Source organism: Pan troglodytes, chromosome 12, assembly GCF_028858775.2.
Source record: "Pan troglodytes isolate AG18354 chromosome 12, NHGRI_mPanTro3-v2.0_pri, whole genome shotgun sequence".
In the NCBI taxonomy this organism is placed as follows: Eukaryota; Metazoa; Chordata; class Mammalia; order Primates; family Hominidae; genus Pan; species Pan troglodytes.
In genome coordinates this window covers 84,206,075-84,231,395 of record NC_072410.2, presented here as the reverse complement: position 1 = coordinate 84,231,395, position 25,321 = coordinate 84,206,075, and the positions used below count along the sequence as shown (strand labels likewise).

General features: G+C 34.7%; 1 protein-coding gene across 8 annotated transcripts in view; it reads right to left on the bottom strand.

The window, feature by feature from the left end:
• Nucleotides 1-945: 945 nt before the first annotated feature.
• The window catches only part of HNRNPLL (heterogeneous nuclear ribonucleoprotein L like), a 41,080-nt gene continuing 16,704 nt past the window's right edge, over nt 946-25,321 (bottom strand). For 2 of the 8 annotated variants that reach the window (XM_063788840.1, XM_063788835.1), the window contains 11 exons: nt 24,606-24,843; nt 22,803-22,888; nt 21,027-21,123; nt 20,868-20,940; nt 16,417-16,488; nt 12,151-12,368; nt 8,748-8,869; nt 8,078-8,279; nt 7,331-7,388; nt 7,144-7,242; nt 946-3,201 (listed from right to left, as the gene is read on the bottom strand). In XM_063788840.1, the coding sequence (XP_063644910.1) occupies nt 3,146-3,201; nt 7,144-7,242; nt 7,331-7,388; nt 8,078-8,279; nt 8,748-8,869; nt 12,151-12,368; nt 16,417-16,488; nt 20,868-20,940; nt 21,027-21,123; nt 22,803-22,888; nt 24,606-24,843 (1,321 nt within the window). In that variant the 3' untranslated portion in view covers nt 946-3,145. 8 annotated transcript variants of the gene reach the window in all.

The following is a 25,321-nucleotide window of genomic DNA, read 5'->3' as shown; positions in this document are numbered from 1 at the left end:
ACCTGCTGCCCTTATTAAGAGGTACTAAGAGTGATGAGGCTAAGTCAATGAGGCTCACTCAAACCTTGATTACTGCTACAAAATAGGGGAGGGTGGAATGGAGGATAGAGAAAACAATATCCAACATTACTACCTTCCTCATTTGTAAATTAAAACTAAGAGAATTTCAAGTGTTCCCTCGAATGAAGGGCTTTCTATGAAAGTAGCTAGTAAAGCAAAGTCCATTTTGTTTGTTCAAGTTCAAAAAAACATTAGAACTAAGATCCCTAGAAGACGGTATTTTGCTAAATAAAATATATTAGGTTTTAATCAACATTTGAATCCATTTGATGGAAATGCTAGGTTTTAGGCAAAAGCAATGATACTACGGATTAAATATCCATTATTTTAAATCCCAAATATCCACAGATTTAATATCCCAAATAATTTCTTTGGTTTAAACAGTATTCATGCCTGCACATTCACTTACTTTTTGGTTGACACTGAAAATCATCATGAGCAGAGCCGCAGTACTATGAAGAGAAAGGCCACAGTGGACTAAAAGTCTCTTAGACCAAACAACCATATGGAGATAGGAAGTTCATCGCTGTTATCTTACAAGCACTTTTGTTACCTTTAAGTGAAGCAAAGCTCCTTGTGCTTCAGATTCCTAAGTATGAGAGAATGTTCTACAATCAAAATTTCTTTATTCCAGAAAAAGTATCACTGATAGCTACTTTGCAGTTCTGCAGCAGCCTATCTGTAAAGAAAATATGAAACAACTCACCCCATTTAGTCATTTTTTTCCCCTCTTCTCAGTTCTGTTCAAGACATAGTTGAGATAACCAAATCACTAGGATGTTTGCAAAGTCTCATGTTGGCTGCAGCTGCAAATATTTTTATTTGGTGAGGTAACACCTTCAGCAGGAGAATAAGGATTTTAAAAGGCAGCTCATATTCCATAACTCATTTTGGCAGATTTATTATCAAATGTGTAGTAGGATTTGGATACAGAGATGGGATTTCAATTTTTTTTTTAAAAACTCAAAGCTAGTATTATTTCTTTACAGTTCTTAAATCTGCTTTTTCTTGTTCTTCTAAAAGCATAAAGATAGCACAGAGAAGAATGTTGCCAAGGCTAAGGAAAGAGAGAGTATTCACAAAGCAAACTTCATTAACAGCAGTCATGCCTAAGTAAACTATCAAAAACATTAGTGACAGCAGCAGTATAGGGCTTACACACCAGTGCATAAATCTATCAGCAAGGCCCAACTTACCAACTAGTTTACTCCCAAACAATTCACTTATTTTGGTGGAGAGAGAGCCTTACAGATAAAAATCATTTCTACACATCAAAACTAATTAAAATCTAAATGAAATAAGTCCTGCCAATACCTACAGGTTTATTTCTTAAAATCTTAGGCATTAAAAAGTCTGTAATTCTGACAACCCACATTAATTTTCAGAGGAGGAAGGAACGTAGACAACTATTACATAAACCAAAATTAAGGTATTTCAATTTTTCAAAAGAGGTAGAAAAGTATTTATAGGGGAAAAAAAGCTTTATTGTAAAGTTAGATAAACTTAGGTATTAAATTGGCAACGAATAAGAAACATACATAGCCCAGTATCGAACACAGTTCACACAGTCACCCTTGGCATAACTTACTGGGTTCTGTGATAAGGGTCTAAAATACTTCTAGATTAAATTTAATTTTTTCTTTATCTTTAGAGGGCTAAATGCTGGTCCACTGCCATCAAAATGAGGGAAAATAAATGTTAATGTGTGTTTAGTTTCCATCTAAACTTTCTATTAAACAGCTCTAAAATTGTAAATGCCTGCCTTATTTCTAAAAGGATTTTTTATATTAAAATTTAAAATAAAGTCTTTACAAAAGATCTAAATGGAACTTTCATTTACAAATTTGTTTAAAAGTGTCAGGATTACAAAACTGATATTGTCAACTATTGATATCAGTTATTCTAGGTAGATGACACATATTCTCCCTTCTTTTAAAGATGAAAACAAAATGGCCACATCAGTTTTTCTATTGTAAAAAAGCTGTGAACTTGGTAACAATCGTGCTATAGTCTCTTAATACCATGTTTGGTCCTTAAATCTTACTTGCCTATGTATAAAATCTATTATCTTAAAAAGAAAAAAAAAAACAGATCCAGTGGGAGAAAGAATGTTTAATAAATGGTATTGAGACAAATAGCTGTTTGGAATAAAAATAAAATTAGATCCTTAAATCTTGTACCATATAGAAAAATACATATTACTGATGGATCCAAGAGTAAAAAATAAAAATGTAAATATCCAAAATTCTACATACAATTTTAGGGGGTACACAGATTCTCTGAAGCCCACCCATGGATCCCAGATTATTATCTATAAGAGGAACTGTTAATTATAACCTCTATTAAAATCTCAATGCCAAATACTAGCTGTATTTAAGTCACATGCAACAAATGAAAAGGAACACATTAACTCATTGTTATAACTTTATAAAATCTCCAAACTGGACTAGAAACAGAGGCATGTCAATACAAATGGACAGTGACTTAAAAAAAAATACACCAATTTAAATAAGTTTGAATGCATACTGTACACGTGTATCCATGTCTGTTAGCCTTTCAGAAATATAAAATCAGTTAAATCTGTAGTCCTTAAAATTCAACATATGTAATGTTATTCTCAAACTTCATTAAAATAATAAATATACAAGTTATGTTTAATATGAGTAACTGCAACATACTTAAACATCTAAACATATAATAGGAATTCTATATTAAAATGCAATACTTTCACCTGCATTAATCTCTTACACAATGAAAAAATACTTGCAGATAATTAGCATTAAGAATGCAAATATATTTTTACTGTGGAAGAAAAATTCCAGTAATAAGGTTAGAAATCATATATCTGTATAATCTACAATGAAGCTGTAGATAGTCTACATTATGATATTCTATCTTAAAATGAAAACAATTCAATATTTAAGCTTACAACAAATTTACTCAAGGCAAAATATGTTTATTACAGAACAGGATCTTAAAGTAAGCAAGGCAACATGAGATCAACCATTTTAGATTTTTTTTTAATGAAGTGTAGCTTTGAAATTGTAATAAAGGTGAACATAAATTCTAACATGCTCTTCTCTTCTTATAAATGGGATGATGTAGAAAAGCAAAGCTTCAATGTATAGGGATTGGAACCATCTGTAAAAAGTAAAAAACAGAGTTAATATTTCACTTCATCAAACTTTCAAGATCACCTTGAAGTATCAGAGTAAATTACTTCACCTTTTTACACTAAATATAAGAAATATGGTGAATATAAAGCAGGAATATAAAGAAGTAAAATTGGCCAGACGCGGTGGCTCACCTGAAGTCAGGAGTTCGAGACCAGCCTGGCTAATGAAGTGAAACCCCGCCTCTACTAAAAATACAAAAATTAGCTGGGTGTGGTGGTGCACGCCTGTAGTCCCAGCTACTCAGGAGGCTGAGGCAGGAGAACTGCATGAACCTGGGAGGTGGAGGTTGCAGCAAGCCGAGATTGTGCACTCTAGCCTGGGTGACAGAGTGAGACTCCATCTCAAAAAAAAAAAAAAAGTAAAATTTCTAAGTAAAGTAAGGGAAAGATTTTTATTCATATTTACTGGAAGGTAAGCTCATGAAGGCAGGGACTTTGTTCACTGCTACATTTCTATTGTTCTCAACACTGTCTGGCACTCAACTTTTTTTAGTGAATCGATCATTAAAGAATAAATAGTATCAGGATTAAGCAGCAAAGCTCACATTGCAAAAATATTGCCAGCAGTTAACTCTCTATAAAAGCCAATTCAAATACAGCTTGGGAAGTAGGACAAAGCTGGAATGTACATGAAGACATCTATGATCCCAAAAGGTTCCAGGAAATCTAGTATTAAATCTCTCTTCATCAATGGGGTACATAAGTTTTGAAATTACTGAAAAAAAAGAAAACCAACTGGGTATACTTCACAAAAATATTTCCATTTTGTAAATTTTTCTTTCCTTTAATTTTTCAGACCAGGCAGAAACAGCTCTTCCTCAACTACATATATAAGAAATCAAAGCAAAGAACCAGTTTTGCTATCTTAATGTATCACAATTTTAGTATTAAAAGCTGTAGTTCATTAAAGAAAAAAAATTCCTGTAAGGAAAAGCATATGCATCAACAAGTGTGTACAAGACACTGCAGAGGATGAAAACATACATAACTGTCCCTATCTCCAAACAGTTTATAATCTATATACTGTCTCTAAGGTATTTCATATAACTTTAAAGCTTTTTAAAACTTTCTCTCAAAAATTAAGCCTGACTACTTAATAACATTTCCTTTTTTTTCTTTTAACTAAAAGTAAAATGAGAAGAAAGCCGACACTGTGGCTTGTGCCTACAATCCCAGCAACTTGGGAGGCTGAGGCCAGAGGACTGCTTGAGGCCAGGAGTTCAAGACCACCAGCCTGGGCAACACAGCAGGATCCCTCCATGTAAAAAAAATTTAAAAATAAACAAATATACACCAATAAGCTGGATGTGGTGTTGCACTCCTATAGCCCCAGCTATTTGGGAGGCTGAGGTGGGAGGATCACTTGAGCTCAGGAAAGTCGAGGCTGCAGTGGGCTGTGATTGTACCACTGCATTCCAGGCTAGGAGATGAGCAAGATCCTGTCTCAAAAAAAAAAAAAAAAAAAAAAAAAAGGTGTTTCTTACTTAACTTTTTATTTAGGAATTTTCAAACATACACAAAAATGTAGATAGGTTTAATGAATCCCCACATACCTATCACCCAGCTTCAATAATTGTCAATATTTGTCAGTCTTACTTATCTACCTACCCTTCACACAGTTGTGAAAGCTAGAATATTTTAAAGCAAATTTCAGATGTTATTCCAGCCATAAATCATTCATTGTTTTTTTTTCTCTTTTTTAAACCATCATTCATCACCACACCCAATAATGTTCCCCTATTATTTAAATACCCTGTAGATCCAGGGTCAAAGTAAATTACACAGCAAAAAGTTTCAAAAATTAAACTTGAGTTTTCTCACGCCTGTAATCCCAGCACTTCGGAAGGCGGAGGTGGGCAGATCATGAGGTCCAGGAGTTCGAGACCAGCCTGGCCAACGTGGTGAAACCCCGTCTCTAACAAAAATACAAAAATTAGCTGGGTGTGGTGGTGGGTGCCTATAATCCCAGCTACTTGGGAAGCTGAGGCAGGAGAATCGCTTGAACCTGGGAGGTGGAGGTTGCAGTGAACCAAGATCGTGCCACTACTCTACAGTCTGGGGGACAGAGCAAGACTCGTCTCAAAAAAAAAAAAAACAAAAAAAACCCCCAAAAAGGCCATTGTTACTATTATGGAGACAAACAAACAGGTTAACAATTTCACTTGACTTGACACAAATTAAAACAACCGAATACCATTTTTCATCTATCATACTGGTAAAAATTGAATATCTGACAACACTCAGTGTTGCTAAGAGTGCTGAGCAATGAATATTTTCATATACCACGGTTGGTAATGTAAACTGGTGCAACCTTTATAAAGTACAATCTAGCAACATTTTACCTAACTATAAACCTTCATGCCCTACACTACTGAAAAACTGTCCTACAAACACACATTAGAAAGTGCAACGATTGACCAGTCGTGGTTGCTCACGTCTGTAATCCTAGCACTTTGGGAGGCTGAGGCAGGAGGATCACTTGAACTCAGGAGTTCAAGACCAGCCTGGGCAACACAGTGAGACCCTGTCTCTATTAAAAAAAAAAAAAATTAAAAATAAAAAAAATTTAAAAATAAAAAAGTGCAACTATAAGGATGTTTATTACAATAACAGAAAAAACAAACAGAAGCAACCAGAGTGTTCATCAGTGGGGGGACGGGTAAATAAGACAAAACTGTGATACATCTTGACTATAAATAGCTATCCTGAAAATGCTTTAAAAAGCTTTGAATGTGGCAATATAGAAATAGCTCCAAGATATAGTAAGTGCAAACAGCAAGACACAGGAAAGTATGTACAGAAGAATCATTTTGTTTTTTTATTTTATTTTTTTGAGACGGAGTCTTGTTCTGTTGCCCAGGCTGGAGGGCAATGGCGTGATCTCGTCTCACTGCAACCTCACCTCCCAGGTTCAAGCAATTCTCCTGCCTCAGCCTCCCAAGTAGCTGAAACTACAAGTGTGTGCCACCACGCCAGGTTAATTTTTTATTTTATTTTTTTATTTTTAGTAGAGACAGGGTTTCGCCACATTGGCCAAGCTGGTCTCGAACTCCTGACCTCAGACGATCCACCCGCCTCAGTCTCCCAATGTGCTGGGATTACAGGCGTGAGTCACAGTGCCTGGCCAAGTTTTAAAAATATATGTAATTATATATACACACTAGGGAAGAAAAAAAGAACAAGACAAAAGGTTGGAGGTTGTAGAAAGCTTTAACTTTTCATTTTGTACCTTTATGTACTGTCTGAGTTTTCTAAACATATGCATGTATTGCTTTCCTCTAAAATGATCAGCAGGGATTGTGGAAGCTATAGCTTGAAGGTGATTCCAACCTCCTGGTACTCCCACCCTGTATAGTCCCCTCCTACACTCACTGTACTGTTTGGTCTCTGTGACCAAAAAAATTATAACATTAAGTGATGGTATGCCACTTCCAATGTTAGGTTATAAAAAACATTGTTGATTTATCTCTTGGATCACTCAGAGAGAAGTCAGCTACCATCAAAAGGCCAATGTGGCTTGATTGAGCCTACACACAACCATATGAGTGCACCTGGGGGTGGATCTTCTGGCTTCAGTCAAGCCCTGAGATTACTGCAGACTTAAACAACAGTTTGACTGCAACTTCATGGGAGATCCTAAGCCCGAATCGCCCAGCTGAAATGCACCCAAAATACTAACCCTCAGAAACAGTAAGATAATAAATGTTTGCTGTTTTAAGATGCTAAATTTTATGGCAATTTGTTATACAGCAATAGATAACTAATACAGGAATTAATATGCCTTTCTTTTTGTATTTATCTGTATTTTTTAAGAAGCCTATTAAGTGTTATTTTTATATTACCATGAATGTTTCTGTGACGGTAACTGCCACTACATAATTACAACACAAATAAAGCATTTTACTTACTCGGCACTCTTATCTGATAGTGATTCAGTGCCGTAAGGGCTTCTACTGCATCAGTTTTGCACTCCCATTCTAATAGACCAGAAAGTGTTTTGGCTGAAGCTAAAACAAAAAAACACAAACTCAGTTATTATTACTTGCTTATCACCAACTTAACCAGAAAGCTTTAAAAGAGGGACTGTTCACTTACGTTTTGCATCAAACACTTTATATTTGATGAATGTAAGAACTTCATGGTCATTACACAACTGTCAAAGAAAGTAAAACTTCATTAAAAATAGAGCCAAAATAATATCCCACTTTTTTACAGAAAGTAAACTTTATGGCAGAATTTAAGTTTTAATTCTCAAATGAATGGATTAAATCAAGTATGTTTTCTACATTAATATCAAGCTGTATGAAAAAATCAATTAAAAACAGTACAATTCTATAAACTATATTAAGTAACTTAGTGCTGTACAATAAAACCACAGACTTGTTAACTAAAATATATATTCTCAGAGTTGACCAGGATTTATCTAGTACTTAAGGTAGGGAGTAGAGTTCCACAAAATCATTTCTTATCTGAAGCATTTCTTACAGTTCCTACTTAGCATTTTCTAAGTTAGGGGAAACAATACGGATAGAGAAAATTTTGTTATGGGTGAGATTTAAAGACACGATATGTCTTTAAATAACTTTCTGAATGCAGGAGTAAGATGACCTCATTCTAATTCCAACTCTCAAAAGGATTGAGCCACAAATCAACGAAGACCAATGAGGAATGGAGGCCAGAAAAGTACAATGGTCAAAGAATAAACTATCCAGTACCAAGTAAATAAAATAGTAATAATATCAAAAGCAAAAGAATGAGCAAAACGACTTCAAAATGAAGCTAAAACAGATTTTAAAATAGGAAATAGCAACATTCTATACACATTTGTATTTCAGTGCCTACCTTTGTGAAGGTCTCTTCTGTGACACACAATGGAACATTATAATAATGCAAAACACAGGAGGGTGGCTGGATTATATTCTTAGATGCTTGGCCAGCACTTGTAAAGCGATTATTTTTGCTCATTGCAAAATCTTTGTAGCTGCTGGTACCATCCTCCAGCTCAAATATTTGACTTGGAACAACTGAATGTTGTTTAGACACACTAAAGATTGGAAAGAAAAGACATACAAAAGTACTTTGTTAGATAAAAAGCAGCAAGTAGTCTCAGAATGCTAATATATTTTGCTTGCATAAATCTTAACCAAAAAAGGCATACATAGAGCTATTTAAATAGAGGATTTAGTTTGGGTTATAATCAATCACTCTTGTAGTTTAGACATCAATTAGAAAGAAAATCTATTAAATATATTCTCATATTAGAAAACTTTAACATAAAAACGTGCCCATTTTAACACGTTTTATCATCATAAAACTAAAAAGCAGGTATCGCTAAGCAAAATCTGAGTGATATGACCCTAACTCTTGTCTAAAATAACAATATTACAGCTGTTGTTTCAGATGTGCCCTCAGTTACATTAAAATATTCTCAAGTTGACTTTAATGTCTCTAATAAAAAGGACAAAGATTTTTAAATATTTTTTTAAATTTATCATTTAAGATAGATAATTACCAAACATTAAGTCTTTTCCCAAATAATTTGACATTATTAAGGTGTGTGACAGCTCTTTCTACAGCATACTCATCACCCATTTCTACCAGTGCTGTACCAGGAATGGTCTTCATAAATTTTACCTGTAAACACAAAATTCCAAAAAGGTGACCATTTAATTCCCTTTTACAGTAACAGAAATTTTAAAACACAATACGACCTAAGTGGTTAAAGTAAAATACGGAAGATCACCTGGATTTTAACTATATTCTGCCATGTTATGAGATACCCTTAACTCTTATCAAAGTTCAATAGTTAAAAAGGAACACTATTGTATAGCCCACTGAAGAACAGCACAGGCTCACCCTAACTCTGTTATGTATTAATTGTGTGATTTGAGGGCAATATACTTAACTTCTCTGAGCCATGGATTGTCGCTGAAAATATAGATAATACCATCTGGCAGGACTCGTTAATATTTACTCTTTCAACAAATATTTATTAAGTGTCTAATATGTTTTGATAAGCACTGTGGTAGGTACTGGGGATTTAATAGTGAATGTTAACAGACATTATCTTCTTGAACCTTATATTCTAGTAGTTAAGTCAGAAATTTAAAAGTAAACAAATAGTAAGTACAAACTATGTAGAATTCTGTTAATGCAGTAAACAAGATGCTATATAAGAAATAATACAAAATAGCCTTGAGATAGCATGGTCACAGGAAGGCTTGTGCAACATAGGGGAATACACGTTATTTCAGGACAGTTTGGGCAGAGGCCCTACTTACCCTCTTGTACTATTTCCAGTTTTAGAATGTAATGCTGTAAGGGTTAGAAGGTATAAAGTATGATATCATTCAGCCTAATGCTTAGCCCTTGGGAAGTCCCTAAGTGGCTATTAAGTACAGTAGTTCCCCCTTATCTTTGAGGGATACATTCCAAGAACCCCAATGGATGCCTGAAACTGCAGACAATCCCTGGTGCAGTGGCTCACACTTGTAATCCCAGCACTTTTGAGAGGCCAAGGTGGGATGCTTGTTTGAGCCTAGGAGCTTGAGACCAGGCTGGGCAACATAGCTGAGACCCCATCTCTACAAAAAAAAAAATACAAAACCAGCTGGGCATGGTGGCATGCACCTGTAGTCCCAGCTACTCAGGAGGCTGAGGCAGGACTGCTTGTGCCCAAGAGCTAGAGGCTGAAGTAATCTATGACGGTGCCACTGTATTCCAGCCTCGGCGATAGAACAAGACCTTGTCTCAAAAGCAAACACACAAAAAAACTGTAGACAGTACTGAAAGATAATTAGATAGATAGAGACACAGACAGATAAGAGATTAAACATAGTATATACTATATATAAGCATAGCATATATAGACTATGCTTTTTCCTGTACATACATACCTATGATAAAGTTGAATTTATAAATTAGGCACAGTAATAGACTAACAAAATAATAAAATAGAAAAATTATAAATGATCTACTATAATAAAAATTACGTGAACATGCTCTCTCACAATATCTTATTTTACTGTAGTCACCTATTGTTGGAGCAGTTAACAGTGAGTAACTGAAAGCAAAACTGTGGATAAGGGAGGACTCCTGTACCAATGACATAGATGACACCTTCAACGTAGTATTTCCTTCTTATCTATTGACGTCTAAAGAATACTGAGAATGTATTTACACAACAAATGCAACATGGCTTCTATTTCCATCACTTCAACTACCCACTTTAATAGGATATACTACACCTGTACTTGAACAAAACTCAGTCGTAACAGGATTTTTCAGCTTTATTTGAAATCTCTTGTCTTCTCATGGACAAAATTCCTCTCCCTTGATTTAATCCAATGACTATCTGCAAATCTAATAGTGACTAAATATACACATTAAATATGTGGTTCTTGTATTGGTAAATCTCCAAAAGAAAGTTAGAAAAAATTAACTATATCTGGATCTTTAAAGGATTATGATAGTTTGAGTTCAACGTATCATAGCTTATCATTTAAAATGTTTTAAAAACTTGCGAGATGTAGAGTGAAAGGGACTAGAATTAGTCAAATAACATACAAAAAATCTAAGTTTTATTAGAAAAAGTAATTTGAGTTTCTAAATCATGAGACAATTAGTTCACAACACAAAAGACATAGATCTACTAAAGATGTTGATTAAATTGCCTGATTCTGATTGTCTGCATATGTGAAAAGCACAAAAAGAAAATACTCTATAAAGAAAGTTAAAATATACATTAAAGCCCATTTAATTATCAAACATGCATTCCCTCCACTTAACACTTGGGCCTAAGATAGTGTCTGTGTGAAAATAATACTTCTCCCAATGCTACTAAACCTATCCCATGTATTCTTGCCCAGTTACACAAGTATAGGTATCCCATATGTTATCTCCCAGACCAAATGTGGAATTTTTTGTTTTGTTTTGTTTTGTTTTTTACTGTGATCAAATGGTTGACAAAATTCTTGTTTCAGAATTCTGAAGGGTTGCTTCCTCAGATCAAGAAGCTTTAGAATTAATGAACTAAGAACTACATGTAGCAACTTTTCAAGCCATGTTCCCCTCCCACACATAGTGACTCACATGCTGCAAGAACTTACTGTTGCAAAGAACACTAAAATCACTTAAAACAGGAAAAAAACACATTACTACAGTACTAAAACTCAAATTAGCAAGTGTTTTTATCAAACTACTGGTAACTTAAGACTACCATTCATTTTCCTAGTTAAATTTTCCATGATTCTTTCAAAAACTATTTATCTCACAATTGTGAGGTATCAATAAATAAAACCTCGCAGATTTGGGGAAAACACAGTTATTTGATAATAAAGTTACAATTATTAAAGACCTTCAAAATATGTAAATTGCTAGACAGAAAGTTTTGGACACATTCTATCAAAGTGGGTCAGTTTCAAATACTGGTTGAGCTAAATGCACATGGTTCCTCCGAAGATAATAGAACCCTGGCATTTAGGAAGCAAGTGCATAAATTCTAGAACTCTTCTGAAATTCACAACTTCTGGCTAGGCTCCGAAGCTTGTTTTTATATATACCCTCCATGAAAGTAACTGCTCTTTCAACATGTTAAATGCTAGAATCTCTTTGAAATGAGATCACCAAAATATAGACTTCAGGCCTCTCATACCATAGTGGTTGATTACTACTGCTTTAGACTTCTTTTTATATTGGTTATTTTAAAAATATTTGTAGTATCAACAACCTATACTTATTACTTATCAACAAAAAACATTTTCCAGAGTTCCTATATAATGGATTTTTAGCTTATGTGGGTCATTACTCAAAGAATTTGGATATTCCCGATACAAGGAAAAGACACATATTTGCAGCCTTTTCAGAGTTACCACTGAATATCCTAGCAAAAGAAACCAATATAAAGAGAAACTTACCTTCTCAATATTTCCATATAAGCAGAACAGGTTGAAGACTCTTGAACAATTCATTTTTAGTTGATGTAATCCACTAACCATTACAACTGAACCAGAGGGATTTCCTCCATGCATGTAAGAGGAAGAAGCCTGCGGTAATGGATAAGCAACAAGTTCAGGTGTATCTCGAGAGCCCATTCTGTAACGACTTGGTAAAGGCAATAATGGACCATGGGATCCTATAAAAATGATCAAAATAAATAAATTAGTTAACATATACACATAGTTCTGTTTGTAAATACTTTAGTAGATATACTGCACCACACACAAAAAATAAACTCTTAATATTAGCTAGTTTGATGTACAAAGAAAACTCAAATGTATGAATATTTCAGTATAACCTGAGGAAAATTAATAAAATCTGTATTCATTTGCACCAGATACAATATATATTGACCTATACCTGCATACACCAGGCTATAAGTTTACATTTTTAAAAAATTATAGTTTAACAAAAAAGACTATGGGGGGGTTAAGAAAATGAATGTAAAATCTGGTAAATTTGAGGTAAAATTATACCTCAAATTTAAAAAATAAACCTCCTGCCAATGTCTTTTGGAGGAGTAATAATATTACATGTACAGTGAAATCTGGGAAGCTATCTCTACACAGATATAACAAAAAGAACCTCTTCAGTTCCACTGAAAAGTTGTTTCCTTGAATATATTTTACTATGTACTTTCAGGTTGGTATCTTATTCCCCTAATTCTAATTTAGGAAACTAAAACCCTAGATTTAGTTAATAACTCAACTACACACAGGTGTCTTATTACTCTACAACTTCCATTTTTTTGAAACAGTATCAAGAACCCAGAAGGAAATAATGCCTGAGTATCTAAAACTATTTCAGCAGAAAAACACACACAAATCTATGTCTCTTACATTGAGAATCCTCATTAAGAATCAACTTGCTAACTTTAGAGTAGCTTTAAACAACTTTATCTGTTTTTCCCATCCACAACAGATCTAACAAAAAATAAAGCTAGAGTGTAGAATGAAAAGAAATGAGGGTGGAGAAACTGACACTCAAAGTAGGCACAGGGCACATTTTACAGCAATAAGAAGAAAGGCAGAGGAACTCAAAAGCAGCAACTAAGATGGAGACATGCAGCTTAGAAACAGAAACCCTACACATCTTAGATGCTCCTAATAATAACAGAAGCAACATCTAGGGTACATGCAAAGGTCCCCCTGATGTGCAAAACCAATCCAAAAACCCAAGTCCTTTCTCTATTTCTCAAGAAGAGTATGTAATGCCACTGAGTTGCACTTGTATATAGGACTAAGGGACAACTGTCATCTATCTACTAAGTGAGTTACTAAGAACTACTAAATTTTGGTATTCATAACATACTATTAGAGCTTACGGTGGACTCCAATTTTCGGTATTCTAACAACAGCTGCCATTGATAACAACACAGTAACACAACCACCAAGCACACACAAACATGGTGTGAATTTCTGCAATTTTAGGGAGGAATACTTTATCAATGTATCATCAGTGTCTCCTTAAATTGGTCATGGATTTCAACTACTTCTTTTATTGGCAATTGGTAGTTTAACAAAACAATCCATACGAGCGACTGTTTAGTAATTAGTTTTTAGGCTGTTTAGTAATTATTTTAGCCTCTAATTTAGACTCTCATACACACACCAAGATTCAAATATCAATTATTCTTATTCCTATTGCAAAAGTACATCTACATAATATACTGCCTCCCCGCCACCTACCATTTGCTTGTACAGTAATGACATTTCACTATCATCACACTAAATTTTCTTTTTCATGGAAGTAGAAAGACACATGGTAGACAGGCAGTGGAAACTTTTACTCTATGTATAGTGGCTAAAGTCCAAAACCTCTGAGATCTACTGCCCTAAGTAACAACCAAAATCAGTCCACAAGAATAACTGATGTTTATAATTATGACTTTGAGCCATCATTATTAAATTATCTTATCTATACTACTTAAAGTATTACCTATATTATTTAAGATAAGAAAAATCAGACGTCTTTTAAAAGTTTTCTATACTAAATTTATAACAGAAAGTCTGGGTGTTTAAAAAACTAATGCTTTAAATATTTAAAAAACTGACGTGGAAAAATGCTACATAAATGGTATATTAACATCTTGAAGGCATTTTTCATCTTTCAAGCTTTAAAATCTTTCGTCTACAAACCATATCCAAAGATGCCACAAATTAATACACAAACTCTTCTTGAGCTTATAGCAAATAAATCTATGTATCAATTTCTCCCATGGTTCAACTATGAAAGCTTCTACCAGTTCATATCATTAAGTCTGGGCTTCCCAAATTAAAAGATGTAAAGAATTGTGATGATTCATGTAGATTTCATACTGCTATAATAAACCAATGAATAAACTTAATCTGATGGAATCTATGGGTCCTGAACCATAATTAACTCTTTCTATTCCCTTTCTTATAGTCGTCACATAGGAAAAGGAAAGGTCATCTATAAGGTGATCCCAAAATGCAAGTAAACCTGTTTTGCTGAAGCGCTGATCTGAAGGGATACATTTGTGATTTGCAATATTTGTAAAAAGGCTCAATATCACTAGCACACATCCCCCGTCTTTGCTTTTTCCCCTATTACTCATCTTACTTCTCTTCTCTGCCTCTTTATTCGCTCTCTTTCCTCCTATACCCCAATTCTGCTTACTTCCCTAGAAAAGTGGAACAAATTAACCTCAGATTAAATATCTTAATGGACATAGCTCAGAATGGATACCCCCCTACATAATCCCACCACAACTATCAAAGAATTTCACAATAGGCTTTTTAAAAATAAAAAATTTTGGCAGGGTATATAACATCTTTTGTTTATACTATTTTTTGGTAAAATATTTTATAAAGGAAGGCAGACTTACACTAAGAAAAAAATCTGTTTCCACACTACTACAGCAGAGTTCCTTGTCCTTCATTTATTCTTTCACAGATTTTTCTAATCCACTTTGGCAAAATATTTAACCAGTTTTTAGCCTTCAGCTGACTGCCATGACTCTACAACTATACTACAAACTTGTAATGGCAAATTTTTTGTAACCCTCCATTATCAAAGTGCAAAAAACACCCAATGTTTTTTACTGCAGGATCAGAACTACCCATACAACCATGTTTAATGTTTACTCTGTTACAGGAATAACTAAGAAAAATAATCAAGGTACACATTCACTAAACCAGCTGTAATGAGATTTTCATTCTATACCACACTTACTGTTTTGACAAAACAGAGATGGTTTCAATCTTTTCTGCCATATAGACTATGGAACCTTGAAGTCACACACACACACACACACACAACACAAACACACTACTAGAGTTCAAAAGAAAAACACTAGAAAGTAAGCTAAAACTCACAGCTAAGAATGGTCATTAAAGTAAGTATGTAGGCAATTTGAACCATTTAGGACAATAGGCAATACCAGGTGCTTTTCGGTGACCAATCCCAAGACTACAATATAGCAATTTCTATTTTCTGCCAGTTTTAATAGTATTGTGCTTCAACTTTAAAGCACAGAATAGGTAGAGTCAATAACTACCACTAAAAACTAAAGAATATTTTCAAACAATTTACAGCTAGTTAAAAGATTCTACTTATAAGAGAACAATAGTTTGATACCTAACGTTACCTAATTTTTTCCTGGGGCAGATTATTATTCTAGGTTCCATAATCTTATCAACATAGCAAAAAGTAAAAGCTGAGAAGTTTTAAAAGGGGAATAAATATGAACAAATTTAACTGAAACCAAAATACCAGCTATAGAACTGTAAGGTGAGTCTAACCAGAAGCATGTTTCCTTTTTGACAAATACCCTATTCTTTCTGCCTTTATTACTCAAAATTCCTCTTTGTTCCTAATTGCTGGAATGAAAGAAAATACACTTACTGAACAATAATTCTTCTTTCTGGTCCTCTTACAAGCCAGAACCCATTAAAAATCAAAACCAAACCAAAATATAATGGCAAAAAAGTATTCAATCCCCAACTAGTAGCTCTCACTTATCTCAAGGATTTTTTTTTTAATCAATATCCTAAGAAAACAAATTTTGGACAACTCCTGGGAGTACATTACAAGGGACTGATCCCATATAAACCGAGGCAGATACGCAGGAAAAATAGACAAGAAATGTGCCATACTTCATCAGAAATGCAGCAAGTCAAACAGTTCATCTATACTACCTTCTTTCTACCTTGACAACTTACCATAGCCATCATGTCTAAACGAAGAAGGGTGTTCTCCCAAAATGGCTTGTCTCTGGCGACCCTTTCCTCTATCTGACACAAAAGTAGAAACATGGTTTTAACAATTTTGACCCAAGTACTTAACAGAGTTCTCAGATGGGAAACACCCATTCAAAACATCCAATACAACAATTCATAAAAGAAATACGATTCCTGGTTAACTTTAAACATCCATTCATATCCAATTTAAACACAACACCAAGAGTGTAAAAAATTAATTCCATCTAACAAATTCCACTTAACTTGAATATATCTTTTTGGCAAATGCCAAATACAATCACACTTTCAAATTTAAGGAAGAATGGATACTTTTCAGAAAGTGAATGTACACAATGCTAGAAGTTTGACACTGTACAGAAGTTTTTACCAATACATGTCTTTAAAACAAGCTTTAAGTGCAGTACTTTTGAAAGACAGTACCTGAATCATACTATTAGCTTCAACAGCAACACATTTTCAAAGTGGGCTTCTTTCAAGAAGTTTCAGCATAAGCCAACAACAACCTGTATTACATGGTTTCACAATCAGTAAACACAGAGTATTTTATAAGTATATGCACATATTTACAAACACCTGACTTGAGAGCTGAAAATGTTCACATCACTGACTCATATTATATCATGAATAGGTCATTGTCTATTGACCATAACACCAGGTAGGACTATGAGCAACCCCAAACTTTAAAGATGCCAAGATAAAGCTAACCAAGGGGGCTACATTATTGGATGAGAATACTACAATACTCTAAAGGATAATTTTTATTCTAGCTACATTTTCAGAAAAGGCATGCCAATTTTCCCAAATCTAATTAGAGACATCAACAAAAAAATTATTTATAAGTTTCTAAAATAGCACCTCCTATGTTAGTAAATTTTAAAAATCATTATACAATACTTTTAGAAAGTTTGCTGATGAAATTACAGTGCCCAATAAGATTTTTAAAAATATGTATCTTAAGACTCTGGTCTTTCTAATCCTTGAAAATTCAGAGAGGCTTTACCTATATCCTTAGGCACCTAAACAAATGAGGTTTATGGGAGATGAGAAATACTTTAATTTTCACTTCAGTCTAGAGAAGTAGAGTTTTAATCACCTATTCCAAGTTATTGTGGCATTGAAAGGGACTGAGGCCATCTAGTTTAACTTTTATTCAATGTAAAAATTCTCTTTACATCATCTCTGTAAGTTGGGACCATTTAGCTTCTGCTTACCCAAAACCAATAATAAGATTTCCAGATAGCCCTAAATTGTGAGAAAATGAATTTTTATATTGTATAGAAATTGATCCTCTACCCATATTCTACCCCATTTAGGGCCTTACAGACTTAGTCGTTGGCCAAAACCTCTTCTAAATGCTCGAGAAGTTATTATGACTGTCCCCCCAACCCCATTTCCCCAAAGTCATTTCTTCTTCAATCCTAACATTCACAGTTCCTTCTACCACATGGCTTCTAACGTCTCTCATCATGCAAGTCTCACTCCTTTTGAGCCAATCTAGCCTACTAATCCATTCTGTTAATGTTCCTCTGCTTAAGCATACGCCATCAAACACTAAATACAAATCCTTATCTGACCTAGGAATCTTAAAACCACAACAACCATAATGTCTTCATGACTCAGTTTTATTGATATAGTTAACAGTGTGCTATAAAGGAAAGAGAACTGGGTTGGGAATCAGACGATTCCAACTTAAACCACTAATTTGCTGTATAGTCACAGAAACAATTTTCATTCATAAATGAAGGAGTTGGAGTAGATTATCTTCCAAGCTATCTTTCAGCCAAACATTCTCATTAATAATTCACTTCTAAATGACGAGTTAATGGGTGCAGCACACCAGCATGGCACATGTATACATATGTAACTAACCTGCACATTGTGCACATGTACCCTAAAACTTAAAGTATAATAATAAAATAAAATAAAATAATTAAAAAATTAATAATAATTCACTTCATTTGAAGTATTCACTGCGTAACAGGTCACGTAAAACAGAAGTGAGCAGAAAGTTGAACACTAAATATATCAGTTTCTAAACAGTGGTAAGCTTTCCTAGAGTCAAATGATCTGATGGAAGCTGTGAACATTCTCCCCAAAAAGATGCACCTATCTACTACAGGTTCTAAGATTTCTGGAGGGGTTCCCTGGCGTCCTGGTTAGGGATTCTTTACACTAAAATGTAATTCAAGCTGAAAAGGGCTTTGAAAAAAGTGAGGGTATGTTTTTTAAAAAGTTTTTATTTTTTTTTGGTAAAAAAAAAAAATGTTATGAAGGTCTTTATTTGGGGATAGCAACCTAACAGTTTCAATAGCTATCAACTTGAGTGCAAGCTAAGAGCTCTACAGAAACAAAAACATAAACTGTTATGGTCTCGCAAGACAAATATCTGTAAGGAATTAGAAAACAAAAAATTTTCCTTGAAAGCATAAACTAAAAACGTTTTACGTGATTTAATTATATTTCACTATTCACATATATACCTTATACATTTCTAAACTTATCTGACTAGAATTATATGAAGAACTAACCTCAGCTGGCTTTGTGTAAACATCAGACCTTTTAAAAGAATAGATGTAAACACTATTAAAATAAGCTTATCTACACCTGTTTAAAGAGCCCCTGAGAAAAATGCAACCACAACTATTTCAAATGAGATTTTTTTTAAAAAACAAAACCGAGTGGTCAATAACTGTAAATTGACAGAAGTGAGACATTTCTCATCAACCACTTGTCCGGTTGTTTCAGTGCTAAGGATGTGCTTTCTAATACTGACATCAACTGTACCAACCCAAGGCCAAGCAGATTTCCATAAGTAGTGAAAAACATGGGGTCTAGCCAAAGCTGCATTACAAAACAAACCTATTTGCAATTTCATGCATAAGGCAAGATGATTTCCTGGGAATTGAGAGTTAAAGGAGCCAATCATCTAAAAGTCCTAAATATGCAAACATGCAAAAGATCAATCATCACATTGTCTTTTTCTTTTTGCTAGAGTACATGCACTACAGAGTACCCACTCCCCAAGGTATTTTGTATGCCATAAAATTTTTTTCTAGTTACTGACTTTTACAGACATACTCATCTTGAGCTTTTCCACTCTGTAGTTCAAACACTGATATTGTAGTTAAGATGTAGCCAATACTGCAGCCCCCTTGTTTTTACAAGATCCACATTTTAATTTGTATATTCCAGAATTGCCACACAGTTAGTTGAACAAGTTTATCAGTCAAATTTATCCTCATGAAATCTAGCACTTATAGGTGAAGATGCATCTCAAATGAAATGCTCTTATTTTCAGATTTATCAAGTTTAAAGATATTCTATGTGGAACAGACATGTTACTTTCACCTACATTTGAAATGTCAAAATTTCTAGTTACACAAATTGACAGTGATAACCTTAAATTGTTACAAAAAGTGACAACTTATAAACAGCCACTTTACAAAAATCAAACCACACAGAAGAACGTCTTTCACATATAATGCACCTTTTCATTATGTTAGAATTTCTGTTCAGTGACCACAATTGAGAAAAAAACAAAAAATTTAAAAAGTAAACAATGCAGCAAGTGTGCACCTTTCTAATCCTTTTATTTTTCTATCTGTGTGGATTGGTTGAGCATTATCAATTCCCAAGACCTGTTAATAAACTGGTCCTGGTTATTTGCCAATTAACAATTTGAATCTAAGCTGCACACAGTCACAGTAATGGGCATTAAGATTTACAACATTGCAGATGAAGTCTAGTTTCCGTTAGTGGAAAGTCTTAAATTCTACAACTGAAACCTTAAGGGAAATCAGACCAATATATACATACAACTTGTATAAATGGGCACAGTCTATCATGGTGTTCATCCCATGCAATTCTGAAGTACTGTTAAGTGTCCTCCTTTAAAAACTTGGGGTGATGGTGCATGCAGTATGCAGTCAAGGTGAATTGCGAGTCTGAGTTTTTCAGAGGGCTTTTTGCTGATGCCGATGTTTGTGCATGATGAAGTGTAGAGTCAGCCTGCTGGAGTCCTCTATCCTTCTTAATGCCTCGTCCAGCTTGGGGGAAAGTCCTTTCCATAGAGAAGCAGTGTGCAAGTTTGCAGTTTGTAAGGAATATTCTGAATCAGTTTCCTCTCCTCCAAAGAGAGAGAGCTGCTTGGAGAAATGCAAGTCCTTGAACTGCGGGCGTGCCTGAATGTGTGGGCTCCTTGTTGAACTAAATATAAATAGCTCAGTACATACCAGTAGGGGGCACTAATGTTCAAGGTTATTTTCCAGCATTACATGGCCTTTTGCAACAAAAGCATTCATCAACAAGGTTTTCATTTGAATTAACTAGCTCGTCTCAGGAAAAAAGAATCTAACTGCATATAAAAATTTGTCAGCAGATCAAGTACATTCTAAAATGTATAAAATACCTACCTCGTCTTCCCAAATATGGTTTAGTGTAGTCCCAACTGTCATTGTCATTCCTAATAACATTTAGACGAGTTGGCTGTTAAGATTGAAAATAATGTAAGTTCAAACTGTATATCCAAAGCATAAATATTTCTTGGGTAGGGTGTTGAAAAAAATATTTACCCGTGCATATTCAATTTTTAGTGTGCAACATCCAGCGTATATGTCAGCTCCATTGAGTGCTGCTTTAGCTTTCTGGGCACAAAGGACTGATTCAAACATAAGCTCTATTAAGGAAATTCGGTTTAAGGTATCTGATACTTAATCATTATTCACTCCCAAAGGACAGGATTGAAAATAATCAGAAGTAGCTCTTTTACTTCTGGAAATGTTTTACCAATTTCAGGATGAATTTTAAGAGAATTTTTTGTTTTGTTTTGTTTTTGAGACGGAGTCTTGCTCTATCACCAGGCTGGAGTGCAGTGGCGCGACCTGGGCTCAATGCAACCTCCACCTCCCGGGTTCAAGCAATTCTCCTGCCTCAGCCTCCCAAGTAGCTGGGACTACAGGTGTGTGCTACCGCACCCGGCTAATTTTTAATTTTTTTAGTAGATACGGGGTTTCACCATGTTGACCAGGATTGTCTCAATCTCTTGACTTCGTGATCCGCCCGCCTTGGCCTCCCAAAGTGCTGGGATCACAGACGTGAGTCACTGCGCCTGGCCAGGAGAATTTATTTTTAAGATCAAGGGTGGCTGGGCACAGTTGCTCACGCCTGTAATCCCAGCACTTTGGGAGGCTGAACCAGGTGAACAGCCTGAGCTCAGGAGTTCGAGACCAGCCTGGCCAACATGGTGAAGCCCCATCTCTACTAAAAATACAAAAATTAGCTGGGTGTGGTGGCAGGTGCCTGTCATCCCAGCTACTTGGGAGGCTGAGACACGGGAATCACTTGACCACCCTGGGCAACAAAAAGCGAAACTCCATCTTAAAAAAAAAAAAAAAAAAATCAAGGGTACCAAAGAAAACATAATACAACCGAACTATCTACCTTAATTCTTTTAGGTCATCATTAGTACTTTATAAATCGGAAAGCAGAGGAGATAATGGAGCATGGTCCCATTCCCTAGCAAAGGACAACTTGCAGCCTTGAAACAGAAAAGATTTTACTCTTTAAGAAGAACATTACAAAGAGCCAAAGTAATACAAAACAAATACATGATTTTTACATATTTCTGAGAAGGCAGAGTTTTATAATACTCTATCTAAAATTTTGTCAGTTTTTAAAAAAATTACTTAAGTCCATAATCTTAAAAAAATAAAATCACAAAGGTATATAAGGTAAAAAAACAAAGATAAAACATAAGTCCCTTGCCAGAAGTAAGCACTATTAAAGAGTTTGCTGTATATCCCTACCTTCTTCTATGCATACACATGCACACGTAGGTTGGGGTTTTCTCTTTATTATTATTATTTAAGATGGGTCCAGCTTGGGGGAAAGTGTATTATCTGTACTATTTTGTAACTTGCTCTTCTTACTCAACGTGTGACAAATTTAACATAAAGAGGTTTTTACATAAACCATTACCATTTTAAAGGTTCAATAAAAAAAGGTAAGATTTTACTGACTCTAAAGTTTTGGTACTTCCAAACTACTTTAAGAGGGAGTCAGAAAAGTTCACTTAGGATAAATTCCAAAATAGTACAAGTGTACATATCTTCAAATAGTGTTATTTAACAGCTTAAAAAGGAAGCACTAGATTGCTTTCTGGTAGCAAGTTATTCTTATCATAAATAGTAAAATTCCCTATGAGTACTGCAGTTTCATTTTTTAAATCTAAGTCACGTAGATTTTTGTGAGAGGACAAAGTAAACACCACTTGTCTAGAAATGCTTAAGCCAGAAAAAAAAAGATCCGTATGAATTACACATCAATAAAAATTTACAAATAAAGGATATTCAACCATTGCTTGTATCCCATTTCTCTTGAATATAACAATACGTTGCACTTTGCCAACAGGGTTGCATACCGTATATAAAACATCCTATGAAGGAAAAGAAAAAGATTTCTTCACACTTTACATCTGAAAAAACATTAAAGCTATACTTCGTTTTGTTTTACCTAAAAACCATCAACTGTCAAGATGTCATTTCTATTGATTAATAAAATTAATTTTTAAAATTATTACTTTGTTTTTGAGACAGGGTCTCACACTGTTGCCTAGGCTAGAGTGCAGTGGCACGATCACAGTTCCCTACAGCCCTGACTTCCCAGGCTGAAACGATCTCCCGCCTCAGCCTCCCGAGTAGCTGAGACTTCAAGGCATGCACCACCACACAAGGTTAATTTTTTCATTTTTTGTAGAGACAGAGTCTCACTATGTTGTCCAGGCTGTCTCAAACTCCTGAGCTCAAGGGATCCTACTACCTCAGTCTCCTAAAGTACTAAGATTATAGGTATGAGCCACCATGCTGGCCTAAAATTATTATACTTTAATAAATCTTTAGGTATTTCTTCACCTACACAATACACCCACATTAAAGAAGTTCCAATGGAACATTTGGAAAGCACTGTCACCTATTTTATCTCCTAAATGAATCCTCAATTTTTATTTTCTTAACAGGTGACTAAAATAACTTCTGATGATATAAAATTAATAAACCAAAACTATAATCAATGAATATTTTTTCCAAATGTGACACTGAAATGTTTAATATTATAATCACTTGTGTTATAGTAATAGATATGTATTAAGAGATAATATTAGAACAACTCTGGTACTCATTTTTCAAGGGACAATGGCCATAAAGAAAAGACCCAAGGAAGACCATACAGTTACATGTCACTAAACAAGACGCCTGAGTCATCTAAGAATCTAAATACCTACTTAGGAGTAATTATTCAACTACCAAGAAATTTCTTGAGCATCTATAATTTACACAGCTGCATTGTTACACACCACAGATATAACAAAAAACAGAGTACCTACACTAGATTAGTTATATGTTTTCCCAACACCGAATATTATAAATATATTACTATATATTAATAAGTCTATATTTAAAATACAAAATGTCTAATTAAATCTAAAGAATATCTTATGCTTTAAGTTTATGTCCCAATATCATATGCCCAGACTACATATGATACCAACTGAAGTTTCCCTTACTGTGATGTTCCTCTATTCATTACAAAAATTAAGTGTCTGTGTTACTAGCTTATTATGAAACAGCATGTGAGTAGGAAGAAAACTAGTTCTGGAAACAAATCCTTTTTAAAACTTCTACCAATAACACTTTTCAAAAGAGTAAAGAAGCAGGGAATTTAAAGTAAATCAAAGACAGATTTTTAACAAGCTATTGCAAAATAGTTCATAATGATATGTGCATCTTACCATAACATGGGATTCTGTCACTACCTAGTAGATGCTCTTATATATATGCTGGCATATGCGTGATAGAGATTTTTTGAACGATTTCAAACAAGTCTGTCTATAATTCCTTATTATCAAAAACAGAACTGGTACTGATTATACATTAAAAATTTCAATGTGCCTATTTAATTATGACAACTGTGCTTATCTTTTTAACTATAGTGCTCAGCATTTTTTCTTTGTTCATTAAACTTGTTAAGATTAATTGTCAAAATTAAAAAAAATATTTTCTAGTATCTAGATGGCAATGAAAAAACTACAGATCAGTCACTCTGGAGGCAAATTGCAAAATCACTTTTAATTTCATTTGTCATACTAAAACACATACCACTGTAATTGGATAAAGTGGATTCTGAATTGAGAGCAGAAGAACTTTGTTGCCTCCTGATGGATCATCAGTATTTCCTGGCCGAGTGATCCTTTTGCTTGTAGAATAGTTGAAAAAAGCCTGTTGACCAGCAATGTACACGGGTTCATCTGCAGCAAATGTCACACATTCTTTGGCACTATCTATGTTTTCAAATTCCACTAGAGCCTGTCGTTTAAATGGCATCATCATCACATAGCTGAAAAGGGAGAAAAGGAGGAAACACACAAACACAGCAAGTTCCGTTAACATTATTTGTCCTCAATTAAGTAAAAGCAGACTTTAATAAAAATGTGTCAAATCCCACAGTATTCTTCACTACCTGTGTCCAATGTAAGTCAACTTTTTTTTTTTTTTGAGACGGAGTCTTTCTCTGTCGCCCAGGCTGGAGTGCAGTGGCGCAATCTAGGCTCACTGCAAGCTCCGCCTCCCGGGTTCACGCCATTCTCCTGCCTCAGCCTCCTTAGTATCTGGGACTACAGGTGCCCGCCACCAGGCCCGGCTGATTTTTTATACTTTCAGTAGAGACAGCGTTTCCCCGTGTTAGCCAGGATGGTCTCGATCTCCTGACCTCGTGATCCGCCCACCTCGGCCTCCCAAAGTGCTGGGATTACAGGCATGAGGTAAGTCAACTCTTAAATCATCCGAAGAATTGTGGTACAACAGGTAGATGTACA